The following is a 13,116-nucleotide window of genomic DNA, read 5'->3' as shown; positions in this document are numbered from 1 at the left end:
GACATCTCTCCCAGCACCACAATGTCTGGGGACCCCTCGGCCACATCCCCCTACGTCCAGCCCACACCAGACTCCGTCGCCTAGGCTACGAATGGCATGGGTCACACCGATACCTCAGGCACCACCATGATAGCATCTGGCTATAACCCGACTATCACAGCTGCCGCCACCTCTACCTGCATTGGTAGGGTCACGATCAGCTATGTCGCACCCATCGAGGTCGGCGTCTTGAGCATGGTCGGTAGCCCCATCTGCCTAGTCATTGGCAGCGGTGTCGCCGCCATCGCTGGCTGCTTGGCAACCTCTGAAGGTGCCCCTTGGGCCCCCATGTTTGCCCATCCCATCGAGGGCATGAGCGCCACCGTGGGCAGCTCCTGTCCGGCCAGAGGCACGGTCACACTGGCATCGCTCCCGCTCGAAATAGGTGTGGCACCAGTCGATGGCTACCGCCTCACTTGAAGGGCAACGCTCTTCTTTGGTGCTAGCACCAATGGATTACGTTGTCTCCTGATGCTGCAAGAAACAAAAAACATAAGTCACAATGAAATCCCCTTGACTCTCGGGGCACGGCAACGAAGCCACCCGCCTCCACTGGCATCTTAGGCACGGCGACAGCGCCACCCCCCTATTGACTCCTAAGGGAGGCCGACGGTATGTCCCACCTCCACCGGCTCCCCAGATGTGCCCTCCCCTCCGTGGAACGGAAAGGGTCCTGACTCCTGCAAGGGCGAACCACTACTTATCAGTGCATCTTCATTCTCTAGGATGCCCCACTCGACATCGTCGGGTACCTCATTGTCGTCGCCATCATCATCATCATCATCGCTGTCAGTGTCCTCCCCCCATTCCTGCGCTTGCAGCTTCCACTGCCTTTTCCTTTTCTTGTCCTCCTTCGCCTTCCTCAGCCGCTCGCCCTCGATGCGATTCACCACCCTCATAGACGAATCCCTCGGCAATGGAGCTGGGTGATTCATAAAGATGAGGTCCCTTAGCTGGTCCCGTCCTCCTCAAAGTTAGTATCAAGAGGTTGGGAAATCAATTAAAAAGGAGGTATGAGGAGGGGGGACTTACGAAGACGATGTGGCCTAGTTTCGACCGCATCGGAGGATGCCCTAGCATCAGAAAGACAAAATCGAGGGGGCACCCATGTCTTCCCATGAGGGCTCCATCGCCTCCTTGATCTGTTGCATGATCTCGGAGTTAGGAAGTGCCCCCTCGGCAAGCGTTGTTCTGTCAAACGACGCCTTGGTCACCATCGCATAAAGCGGGAGCACGTGCATCATCAATGGCACCACCCTCCTTGCATGGTAGGCCCCAATGACGCCTAACCCCTTCAAGCCTTTCTCCTTGATGATCTAGATGGCGGTGACATGGTCCTAGATTTCCATTTTGTCCTTCTCTGGGACACCCCACTTCCTCCATGACTCTAGGGCCTCTTCGATCAGATGCCCGGTGAACTCTGGCAGGGCAGCGGCGGCATCGTTCTTGAGGTATAACCACTGCGAGTGTCACCCCTTGTTGGATGTCGATAGCCGCATCGGTGGGTACTCACCAACCCAATTGTTTTAGAGCTAGATGCTGGTGCACCCCATCGACATGTGCAGCTCCTACCTATCGCTTTTCTCCCTCTTCTTCTAGAGGGTGATGGCAAAGAAATACCTCTAGAGATCGAAGTGGGGGTTGATCCCTAGGAATCCCTCGCATAGGGCGACAAACACTGCCATGTGCTAGATCCTATTGGGATTAAGGTGTTATAACTCAATCTTGTAGTAATGCAGCAGCCCCTGAAGAAATTTATGGGCGGTGGTAGCGAACCCGTGCTCATGGAAGTGTGTGAATGACACCACATAGCCATTGGGTGACGATGGTAGATCCTCCTCACCAGGCAGCAGCCACTCCTCGGCCAAGGTCTGCGCATGGAGAAGGCCACGACAGACGAGGCCCTCCATGCGCAGGAAGCCTAGGGGAATGGCGGTGGCGGTTGCAGATGCGAAGGCAAGAAGGCAAGGTATGAAACATGGGGGGCGAACCCTTTGGCTTTATAGGGGCGATGGGTGCGAGGAAACCAACCGCCTACCTAGATCTCTGTGCCTGCCATGATCTGCCACAACGTCATGCCGTGGGATATGCGCACGCAATCTCTATCAATTCCCTCGGAAAACTCGCCAGATGTTTTGCCTCTCCAAATGGGTCATGACTCATCACAAGTACAAGGAATATAGATCTAAAAACACCTCTACGACCTGTCTAGGCCTAGGAGCTCAAAGGTTGGCCCATCGATGGTTTCGACAACCGCTCTAGGTACCTTCAAGGTAAGGAAGTAGAAAGTGGTGGGTCCGCTACCCGCCAGCACCCAAGCGCACAAGCACTATGGGCATCCTAGCACATATTCAAGTCTCAGCGGGGTATGATCCATGGTTTTTTTCCTAAGGAAGGCAGAGAGCTCTTGGGACCGGTCGAACGGACCCGAGAACTATATGGATTTACCATTGAGAATCTAGAGTCAGCCACCAGCTGGCCCTAGCCGGATCCCCATAAATGGGATATTAGGGCCCCAATCAGGAAAGGCATTTTCCAAACCACCAAATCTCATGGCCATACCTGCGAAGGGTCTGGTCTCGACAAAAGGGAACCACCGTTCCTAGGTTATGTCATGGGCAATAGAAGAAGGCCAAAGCCCTCAGAGTCCTCCCATTCAGAAAAGCCTCCAAAGGAGTATTCTACTCCTCCAAAAGCTCGGGGGCGACTGTTAGGGATCAATACTAGGGTACCCAAAGAGGAGGGGCTAATGGTCGTTATACGTTAATCCATCCAGGCAGTCAAAGGTACGACTACAGCTCCAACCGACAACGAGGCCATGGGTTCTACCTTGACTGACCTCTAGCCGTGGGCTCAGCCTCGCCTAACCCCAAGGTCATGTGATCCACCTCGCCTAACCTCTGGGGGGCGGGCTCCACCTCATCCGACAATGAGGCCATGGGCTTCGCCTCGCCCAACCACTAAAGGCGGGCTTTGCCTCGACTGACCCTAAGGTCATGCGATCCGTCTCACCCGACCTCTGGGAACGGGCTCCGCCTTGCCCGACATCGAGGCCACAGGCTCCATCTTGCCCAACCTCTAAGGGGGGCTCCGCCTCGCCCGACCTCTAAGGGCAAGCTTCGCCTTGCCCGACCCCAAGGTCATGTGATCCACCTCGCCCGACCTCTGGGGATGGGCTCTACCTCATCCGACACCGAGGCCGCTGGCTCTGCCTCGCCCGACCCTCGAGGGCGGACTTTGTCTCGCCCAACGTCTAAGGGCAGGCTTTGTCTCACCCAAAGTTTGAGGACGGGCTCCGCCTCTCCTAATCCCTCAGGCATGGCTCCTAATGGAAGCTCACGCCGCCGCCAACCACTACGGGCCACAAAGTATAACCCAAGGTCAAACTTCTGGCATCGTGCAGGGAGCGGTCACATCTCAACATGACCCATCCCTATGACATGTCATTCCAGAGAACTCACATCGCCCACAGTGATGGGCGTGTGGTCACTATGTTGCCTACTCCTTGTATGGCCGCTGATCAGCATGCTGGTTCGCCGCGTCACCCGTCGGGGTGGAGTGGGACGTTATGACCCGCTGGCAACTCTAGGGCATGGCATCATCGGTGGACAGGTGCTTGGCGTGGAGCTATCCCTGTCACCACCTGCCGTGTCAGCGAGGCCTGCACAAAGGAAAAGAAAGGCCCGACAATCCTGAAGGACTTTCTCTCCTTCTCGTTCTCCTCTTTTCTCCTGTTGTAACCCGTGCTTTTTTGGCCTATAAAAGGGAAAGCAGTGCACCCCACTAAAGGCATCGCATCGCATCAGATCAAAACCACTAACATCGAACCTTGAACACATAGCCGAGCAGCAACCGAGCTCTCGGCACCCATTCATTCTTTCCACCAGAGACTTGGGACCTGTCCCTCTCTCGACTGTTTGTAACCCCTACTACTAACTTTCAGTGCTAGTAACACGAGCAACAGTAATGAATTGGACGTAGGGACATTCTGCCCAAACCAGTATAAACCTCGTGTCCTCTTAGCACACCATCTGGGCTAGACGCACAATATTAGAAATTTACTCGTTGATGTTTACTCGAAACACCGACAGCTCCACTATCCTCAAATGGCCGGTTGGGGGTCTATTTATAAGTCTCATTGAGAAAGTAGCCGTTGAGGACGAAACCCGCTTTTCTGCTACTGACCGGACGCTGCTGTCGTCCTGAACTGACATGTTAGGTCACTCACAACGGTCACTTGATCTTCAGCGCGATCAACTGATCGAACGCTGATGGCGTTCGGTCACATGCCACCGGACGCGTCTGGTCGCAACTTCGCCGCTCTAGAACCTCTCTGTACTCGATCGGACGCTGCAGTTCCTGCGTCCGGTCGTTTTGCCGCCAGCGTCCTGTTAGTGCTGAATGTGTTGCCGGGATGATGAACAGTGCCATCGGTGCGTCCGGTCACTTTCAGTCCTCAGCATCCGGTCGCTGCTGCTGACGCCTGCTGTTGCCGAGCCTCTTGATCAGACGCGTCCGGTCACTATAAGGCCGGCGTCCAGTCACTCTGTGAAGCTCGTTTCTTCATGATCTTGCGTCCGGCTTGGTTCATATCTTCGTGCTTGGATTTTGCTTGATATCTTGGATCCTCTCTTATGCTTCTAGGGTCTTGCTTAAGGTGTTGATCATCGGATCATCACGTCGCCTTCGTCCAAGTCACGTCTTGCACCCTATTGAACTACAAAACAATCACTTGCAAATTCATTAGTCCAATTTGGTTGTGTTGGTCATCAAACACCAAAATTCAAAGTAAATGGGTCTATCGTCCATTTTTCTTACATCCTTAAAAATTACTTGGTAAACTAATGATTATGCTAGATGAACAAAATAAACAACGAGCTCTATTTTAGTACTTCTCTATTTGTTTTGAACAATTAGCTTCCTAAAACTTAAAACTGAGTAGGAGGAAACATTGGGCAAGAGAGGACGAAAAGTGCGCGAATACCGTGGCAGAGCTTGCGCATGGATGGATAGCAACTCGAAACATATGCATACGTGTGAATTGAAGAGGAGATTTGTCAAGTGCTTATCTTTATGGAGTTTAGCTACAAAACTGCTGGAGGACTGTTTCTTTTTTTCTTTTGCAAAAAAAAAAAGAGTTAGGGAGTTGTTCTAGTGAGCTCTTGGACAGCTCCTATTAATCTCTTTTTGTTCATATATATACCAACAAAAATGTAAGAAAGATCCTTGCACTCTCTCCATTCTAAATTATAAGATGTTTTAATTTTTTTCTAATATATTGCTTTTACCAGTGTCGGATATGGGTTCAAAACTCATTGATGTAAACTTCACTAAACCACGAAAAATCTTCACCTATAAACACTACTTTGCAAAAGAAAACCAAAACATCATTGCAGTCATGTGACAGCACAAAAATGGCTTGGCTCTGGCTTTTACTATGTATGTGGACACTAGTGTATATCTAAGTGCATAGCAAAATGTATGTATGTACAAAACCAAAATGTTCTATAATTTGGAATGAGGGAGTACAATATTTACCGTTGGCAAGATATCTCGTATTATGTAGAAAATATAAATAAAGCCCATCTAAAATATAGAAATTTAACCGAAAACATACAAAAAGTGTATAGGAAAAACAGAGAAAACAAAAAAAAACCGTTATAAAGGAGGACATAATGCTTCTTTTTGAGAATCACGTAATGTTTTTTATTCGGAATCAGGAGCCCCTGGGCCATATTTGTTCTCTAGAGAAGTTGTAATAAAAACAACAACAACAATACCTACATGATACTCGATCTGTTCCAAATTATAAGTTGTTTTGGCTTTTGTAAGTACATATAGTTATTATAATTTAAAACATAGGGAGTGGTATTTATTGGAGATGTTATCTCTATCAAATCCATTAATTTATTTAATTTGAAATGCATATGCATTGGTAGTAGGCTTCGCATCCCCCACCGCTCCGGCAGCGGCAGCACTCCCCTGACACCGAGTCGAGGAACGAGGCGCGGACGCCAGCCGCCACTCCAATCCAGACAGGAGTAGGAGGACAGATTAGATTAGATGACGTCACTGACAGGTGTGACCCACTTGTCTTTGGCTGCGCGCATGGGCCCGCCACTTGTCCACAAAGTCCGTCCGACGGAGCCGGGCACCCGTACCCCCACTGACACGTGAGGCTCCGTCTGACGCGGGACCCACGTGTCATGCTCATTGAACACCAGAGGAGGTGGAAGGCGCACGTGAGAATGAGAAGAAGAGATGAACACGCGGGCGCCCCCTCCCGCTCCCGGTCCAGGCTCACACCAATCATCTGCTGGATGTCGCTGTCTACCACTGGACTCCGATGGATTTCTTTCTTTGCTTTCATTCTTTTTCTCTTCCCTTTTTGGTGGTTTCACTCAGGGATAATCAGTCGATCGATGTATAATATTGCTATATTATTTATTTATTTTAAAATATCTTATTTCTTGGCCTCATCTGATCTGTCGTCTCTCTCACTTGTGTACTCATCATCATATTATTATCATGTACATATATATATATATATAAATAACATAGACCATAAATAAACTAGATTATTAGAAACTGGACTGCTGCAATTGCTTGTAGCAGGTGCCGTGGAGGGAGAGGAGAGGAAGAGGAAGAGGAAGAGCAGGCAGCAGGGCGAGAGGCGAGAGAAATTTCGGCCCCTTTCCTTGCTTGTGTTGGCTGTGTCTCGTCGGTCGTCGTCTTCTTTATAAAACTCCCTAGTCGGAGTCCTTGTGTTAGCACAAAGCTAGTGGGGGACTACGACTAGTGGAGGGAAGGAAAGGAAAGGAGAGACACAATCGGCCGCAAGAGCGATTGATTTCGGCCCGCCGCCGCGCCTCTCCTCGCCCTCGTCCGCCGCCGCCGCCTCTCGCAGTCCAGTCCGCCGCTATCGCCGCCGCCGACAAGAGGGAAAGATTTCGATTTCTCCCACTTCCAGTGTTAGGGTTCCGCCTCCGCCTGCTCTTCTCTGGTGAGTTGTCTTCCATCCCTCTTTGGTTCCATCTCTTCTCTTTTTCCTTTCTGATGATGACCCAGTGACCGATGATGGCCTCGAGAGAGATTGCTGCCGATTCCCAATCCTCGGGGACTTCGCTTCTTTCCGTCAACCCCCAAGGGACAACAGACGCAAATCCTTCCTTGCCAGTTTCAGTGACTACTCCACCTACCTGTACCACTGTTCGTCCTCCTCGGTTCTACTCCCAATCCTCCCCCCCTCCCTCACGCTCGTAATCCTTCACTCCCTTGCCACTACTCCATTCATCCTTTCACTTCCGTACGCCTGCCTGCCCGCGTCGCGTCTAGATTCATCGCACCCCACCGGACCTTGCACGGAGATGCGATTGGATTAGATTGGATTGCTTCCGTCTTCCTCATCGCTATTTCTGGGTAAAACTTTGTTGCGTTTGCGTCTATCCAATTCCTTTCTTTCAAGACCTTGCATGTTTGACTATCCCGTGTGCCAAACAAAATAATATAATAATAAAAAAAGCCTTTTTCCCCCCTTCACCTTAGATCAAACTTCGTTCTAATCAACAGATTGCAACTACCCACCTTATTGTTCTCAGATTGCCGTGCCCACCAGTTGCACAATCAACTCCGTGGCCCACCCTGCCCCTAAAAAAAATCGGTTTTTGCCATAAACTTCACTCTTCTGCGCATGACCCAACCCAAATGAGTATATGACAGACGATGAGATATGCTCAACCCTTTTTGTTTGCTCCTGCAGGTATCTTCCTGCCAATGCGAATGCTGTAATGGATCGATCGTCAGATCATTTTAATCCACCAGGTCATATTCCGCGACTATCACACATTCCACCTTCCTGCTTGATGTCTTCTTCGTGTGTATTTCTCAATGCAATTGCTTTAACTTTGTAAGATTGTATCAGGTCTTGCGGTGCCTGCCGCCTCAAAGTCACGACAGATGGCCGCAAATAACAACCCTTGGAGGGGCCCTCTGCCACCAGCTGCTCAATGCTCGTGCTGGTTTTGGCGATACAAGCCTCTTCTCAACCTCACTGCCAGGTTCTTTCTCACGAAAAGTGTATGTGTTCTGCTTCCCATCTTCATAATATAATAATGCACTTGAACCATACTAAGTTTCTAGCCATATGCTTACATGCTCTGCATGACAACTTCCATTGAGCATCTTTGTTCATGGTGATTGACCAATGGATGCCAGTGAATGCTAGTTATGCAAATTAAATGCGTGAGAGGGAGAAGATGATATAGGGCGATTAATTCCTTCTGTAGTCATGCTCCATGTTTTTTTTTTTTTTTTCTGTCAATTTATCTCAAATCCGATGCATCTTTATTTTTGTGACTTCAAATCCGATGCATCAGAAACCTCTCAAATCTACCATTTTGATGAGTTCCTGATGACAACTCCTGCCATTTCTTTCAGTGATCTTTTCTGATTCTGCTCATGGTACCCCATCAATGGATGACACTTCGGCCAAAATGAAATTGCTTGCTGATGATCCTGATGAGAAGGACTACAAGTTTGATTTTGATCTTCGACAGATAGATGACTTGTTGCCTGATGAAGATGAGTTTTTCGCGGGGATCACAGATGATGCTGAGCCCGTTGGGCAGACAAATACCACGGAGGAATTGGAGGAGTTTGATGTCTTTGGCAATGGAGGGGGCATGGAGCTGGACATTGACCCTGTGGAGAGCATCACAGTTAGTTTTGCAAATTCAAGTATTGTTGACGGGGCTAGAGGCAATGGCATAAACCCTTTTGGTGTCCCAAGCACTGTAGGAACTGTGGCTGGGGAGCATCCATTTGGAGAGCATCCTTCCAGGACCTTGTTTGTAAGGAACATCAATAGCAATGTCGAGGACTCTGAACTGCAATCTTTGTTTGAGGTATTAACTGCAGCGATTGTAAATATATGCATAGCATTGATGATTTTAACATCTTCATGTATTATGTTATATGATATAAGCTCACGGTCGTGCCATTCTCACAGTTCAATGTCTCTGCTACTGAAAAGTTGAACCTCATTCTGGTCTATTGTTATTTCAGCAATATGGGGATATCCGGACCCTGTACACTGCAACAAAGCACAGGGGCTTTGTAATGATATCTTATTTCGATATCAGAGCTGCACGGAATGCAATGCGAGCATTGCAGAACAAACCTTTGAGGAGGAGAAAGCTGGACATTCATTTTTCCATCCCAAAGGTTCGTTTGTTGTTTTGCTTTTATTTTTCAGACACACCAATAAAAGCACTTCTTCGAATGATTGTTGTGTTGATTTTGCAGGAGAATCCATCTGACAAAGATTTAAACCAGGGAACTCTTGTTATTTTTAACTTGGATCCATCAGTTTCTAATGAAGAGGTTCGCCAGATTTTTGGGGCATATGGGGAAGTAAAGGAGGTTAGCATGCAAAGTATTGTTTCCCTTCATTCTGCTTTTGATCCTCCTTCCCTATTCGTGCTGACGGTGCTTTGGTTTCTATCTGCAGATAAGAGAGACACCAAACAAGAAACATCATAAGTTTATAGAGTTCTATGATGTAAGAGCAGCAGAGGCTGCTCTTCGGTCACTGAATAAAAGTGAGATAGCTGGAAAGCGGATCAAGTTGGAACCAAGTCGTCCTGGTGGAACACGCAGAAAGTATGATTTTGAGTTAGTTTTCGAGACTATTTGCTTGTTTGCATGTTACAGTTTCTCACCAATATTTTCTGAATAATATTTTTTGTTGGAGCTGTCATTTTGCTGTGGTTCTGGATACCACATTCTCATGATGATACTCTAGAGGCTTATAAAGTTACTACTTCTGATAAGCTTGCAAGATAGATGTATAGTGCAGTGCTGGCTGGCAGCTGGGTTCATTTTGAATAATTCAGTTGCAACTTAAGATGTCCGTTTCTTTACTCCTCTTCCCGAGTCATTTTAATGCATGTTTCATTAGTGCATGAATGATACAATGTGAGTGACTCTATCTACATGTCTGAAATTGAGTTTTGGGAGCATGCTGTTTCACTTAATTTTCCTACATGTGAAGTACTTTACTTAAATAATTGAAATTTTCTAATGTAGTTTACTGACCTGATGTATTCTTCTTGTTTTCTTCTGATATAGTTTGATGCAGCAGCTTGGTTATGATTTGGACCAAGAGGAGCCCAGAAGCTACAGACATCCTCATGTTGGTTCACCTGTTGCTAACTCTCCTCCAGGTACTTCTGTTGGAACTAGTTTTTTTATAATGCTGTCCCCATGTATTTTGGAGTCAATCCCCTGTATATATAAAAATTTCTTTTTTTCTAATCCTTGTGGCAGGGGCATGGGCTCAGGCTCACTATAGTAGTCCAACAGATAACAATATGCTGCAAGCTTTCACGAGATCTCCAACTGGAAATGGAATGAGTCCTATCGGAATGCCTTCACTGATTTCAAATGCTCCAAAGATTGCTCCTATCGGCAAGGATATCAATCGGTCTAAATATGATCAAGTCTTCTCAAATGGTAACCAATCCCTGGGAGCTGCATTTCAGCACTCCCACTCATACCAAGATCACAACAGTGAACACATGAGTTCTAGTCCTGGGACTTTATCAGGGCCCCAGTTTCTCTGGGGCAGTCCAAAGCCATATTCAGAACATTCAAAATCCCATATTTGGCGTCCACCAGCAATTGGACTTGCATTGCCATCCAGCAGTCGCACTCAGGGCCAAGGATTCTTGTACAGTAGCCGTCAGGCTTCATTATTTGGTTCTTCAGATCAGCACCATCATCATGTTGGTTCTGCCCCTTCAGGTGCTCCATTTGAGAGCCATTTTGGCTTCTTACCTGAATCGCCAGAGACATCTTTTATGAAGCAAGTCAGGTTTGGGAACATGGGTAGTGTTGGTCCTGGCCGAAATGGGGGAGGCCTCATGCTGGGCATGGCTAGTCGTGCTTCTGTGAATCCTGGTTCGTCTCTAATTGGAAGTCTGACAGATAACAGCTCTACTAACTTCAGACCTATATTGTCACCGAGATTGGGACAGGCATTTTACGCTAATCCTCCATACCATGGGCCTGGTACATTCGGACTTGACAGCTCCATTGACCGAGCCCGTAACCGCCGAGTTGACAGCAGTGTGTTGCAAGCTGATAGCAAGAGGCAGTATCAGCTTGATTTGGAGAAGATTCGCAGAGGTGATGATACTCGGACAACATTGATGATTAAGAACATCCCGAACAAGTATGCATTTCCACATTATGTTTTCATTTGAACCTTTTGCTAGCCAGTTGTCAGTTGTGTTCATTCGGTTTTCTTTTCCCTGAATCTAACAGATATACATCTAAGATGCTCCTGGCTGCAATTGATGAGCTTCACAAAGGAACTTATGACTTCTTCTACCTGCCAATTGATTTCAAGGTACTAGACTTAACACCAATTTGTTCTGCTCTTTTATTTTTTGGGCCTGTATTTTATAGTCCACACCTATTTAATTTACTTATGCTGTATTATTGTGCTTATGCAGAACAAATGCAATGTTGGATATGCATTCATTAACATGATATCACCGGTGCACATTATATCCTTTTACCTGGTACTTCTCTTTCTTGGCCTTTGTCCTCTGTTTGCAATAGTCACTTGCAGAGTTAAGAACTTGTTCCCTGTCCAGCTGAGTTAATCAGCATAGGAGTAGTATACTTACTCTGAACAGCTTGAAAGATGTATTTACGAACGTACACCTATAAACTGCAGGCTTTTAATGGTAAGAAATGGGAGAAGTTCAACAGCGAGAAAGTAGCCTCGCTGGCTTATGCTAGAATTCAAGGACGGTCTGCACTGATATCACATTTTCAAAATTCAAGTTTGATGAATGAGGATAAGAGGTGTCGCCCCATTCTTTTTAATCCCAATGGTCAGGAGACTGCGAATCAGGTAAACAATCTGCGGACCCCTCCTGGTTCTTTATGAAAAAAAAATAAAGAGATAGTGTTAGTGTGTTAGTAATGTCATTGTCGTAATGAATGAAATCCAGGAAGCATTTCCAATCAATGGCATATGCATCCACATGCCTCTGGAAGATGATTGCCTTGACAATGAAGAAGACAAGAACCAGAATGAGAAGACAGGAGAGAGCTCCACCGATATGGCTGGGAGTTTGTGACGTCAGCGATGAGAGCAAACAGGATTGGAATGGCCATATATATAAATCTAACTGTCTAGAGAGTATCCACCCCCAAATTGTATAAAAAGCGAGGAAGGTTGATGGTTAGCTCTGAATTTTGTGGTCTGGTGTAGCATGGCACGTCTATTGGTTTTAGTCGCAACAGATGTCGCCCCCGGAAGCGGAAGTGGTTGAAGCTGAAGCGAGCGAGTGAGCTTCGAACTGGAGCTGGGAGCTTGCTTGTCGCACCCCCTCACACTTCAGAGATAAAGATGTGGGGAGGAACCGCTGCTGCTCATAGGTGTGCTTGCTTTTGTTTGCTTGCTGTAAAAAGGTGAACTGAACTGAAGAAGAAATTTAGCCAAACTGTACAGTTTAGAACTTTTGTGCTTATTTTACCTTCTGGTATGTTAATGTGCAGTGGTGAAATTGGGATCTTGGTCAAGCAAAGAATTGATGTACATGTTCTTTGCATAATTGTAATTTACAACATCGAAGAAATCTGACCAAAATTCAGAAAGCTGCTTGCGTGCTCTCTTTTTGTCGAAAAGGAAAAGAGAGATGTAAGTCCGAAGTTAATTACAGTTCTTGGCCAGCAGTTGCTCCAATCGAAATATGAGTATTGGTTCTCAGTCTCAACATAGTTGAGTCTAGTGCGGTCAGTGAATTTCCAAATAAATAAGTGTGAGCAGTTGGAGTTTGCAATCAGAAATCATAGGAAAAGCTTAAGTCTAAAGAGGGAGTTTAAGTTTTGGCTGTTACATTTTTTCTCAGTACAACCCTATCCATCAAATTGTACTGAAAATAATTTGTGTTTGCTGGGAACATCCAAAGGATCCTAGGTTGGACTTTGAGATGCACCAATTGCGCCTTTGGTGACCAACTCATTTCATCCAATTAATTATACCCAAACCAAAGGACAAAT

General features: G+C 47.0%; 1 protein-coding gene across 1 annotated transcript; it reads left to right on the top strand.

Moving 5' to 3' along the window:
• Positions 1 to 7,239: 7,239 nt before the first annotated feature.
• Positions 7,240 to 12,891, top strand: LOC136525338 (protein MEI2-like 2). The gene is given in 16 exon segments (XM_066518338.1): positions 7,240 to 7,248; positions 7,375 to 7,458; positions 7,799 to 7,860; positions 7,961 to 8,043; positions 8,045 to 8,095; positions 8,097 to 8,115; positions 8,476 to 8,942; positions 9,103 to 9,261; positions 9,343 to 9,459; positions 9,548 to 9,699; positions 10,168 to 10,262; positions 10,366 to 11,272; positions 11,365 to 11,449; positions 11,556 to 11,624; positions 11,783 to 11,962; positions 12,063 to 12,891. Coding segments are annotated over 14 exon segments (2,547 nt in total). The 5' UTR covers positions 7,240 to 7,248; positions 7,375 to 7,458; positions 7,799 to 7,826; the 3' UTR covers positions 12,192 to 12,891.
• Positions 12,892 to 13,116: the final 225 nt, after the last annotated feature.

Source organism: Miscanthus floridulus, chromosome 19 (genome assembly GCF_019320115.1).
Source record: "Miscanthus floridulus cultivar M001 chromosome 19, ASM1932011v1, whole genome shotgun sequence".
NCBI lineage: Eukaryota > Viridiplantae > Streptophyta > Magnoliopsida > Poales > Poaceae > Miscanthus > Miscanthus floridulus.
The sequence above is the reverse complement of the archived record's forward strand: the minus strand, read 5'-3'. Positions and strand labels throughout refer to the sequence as shown.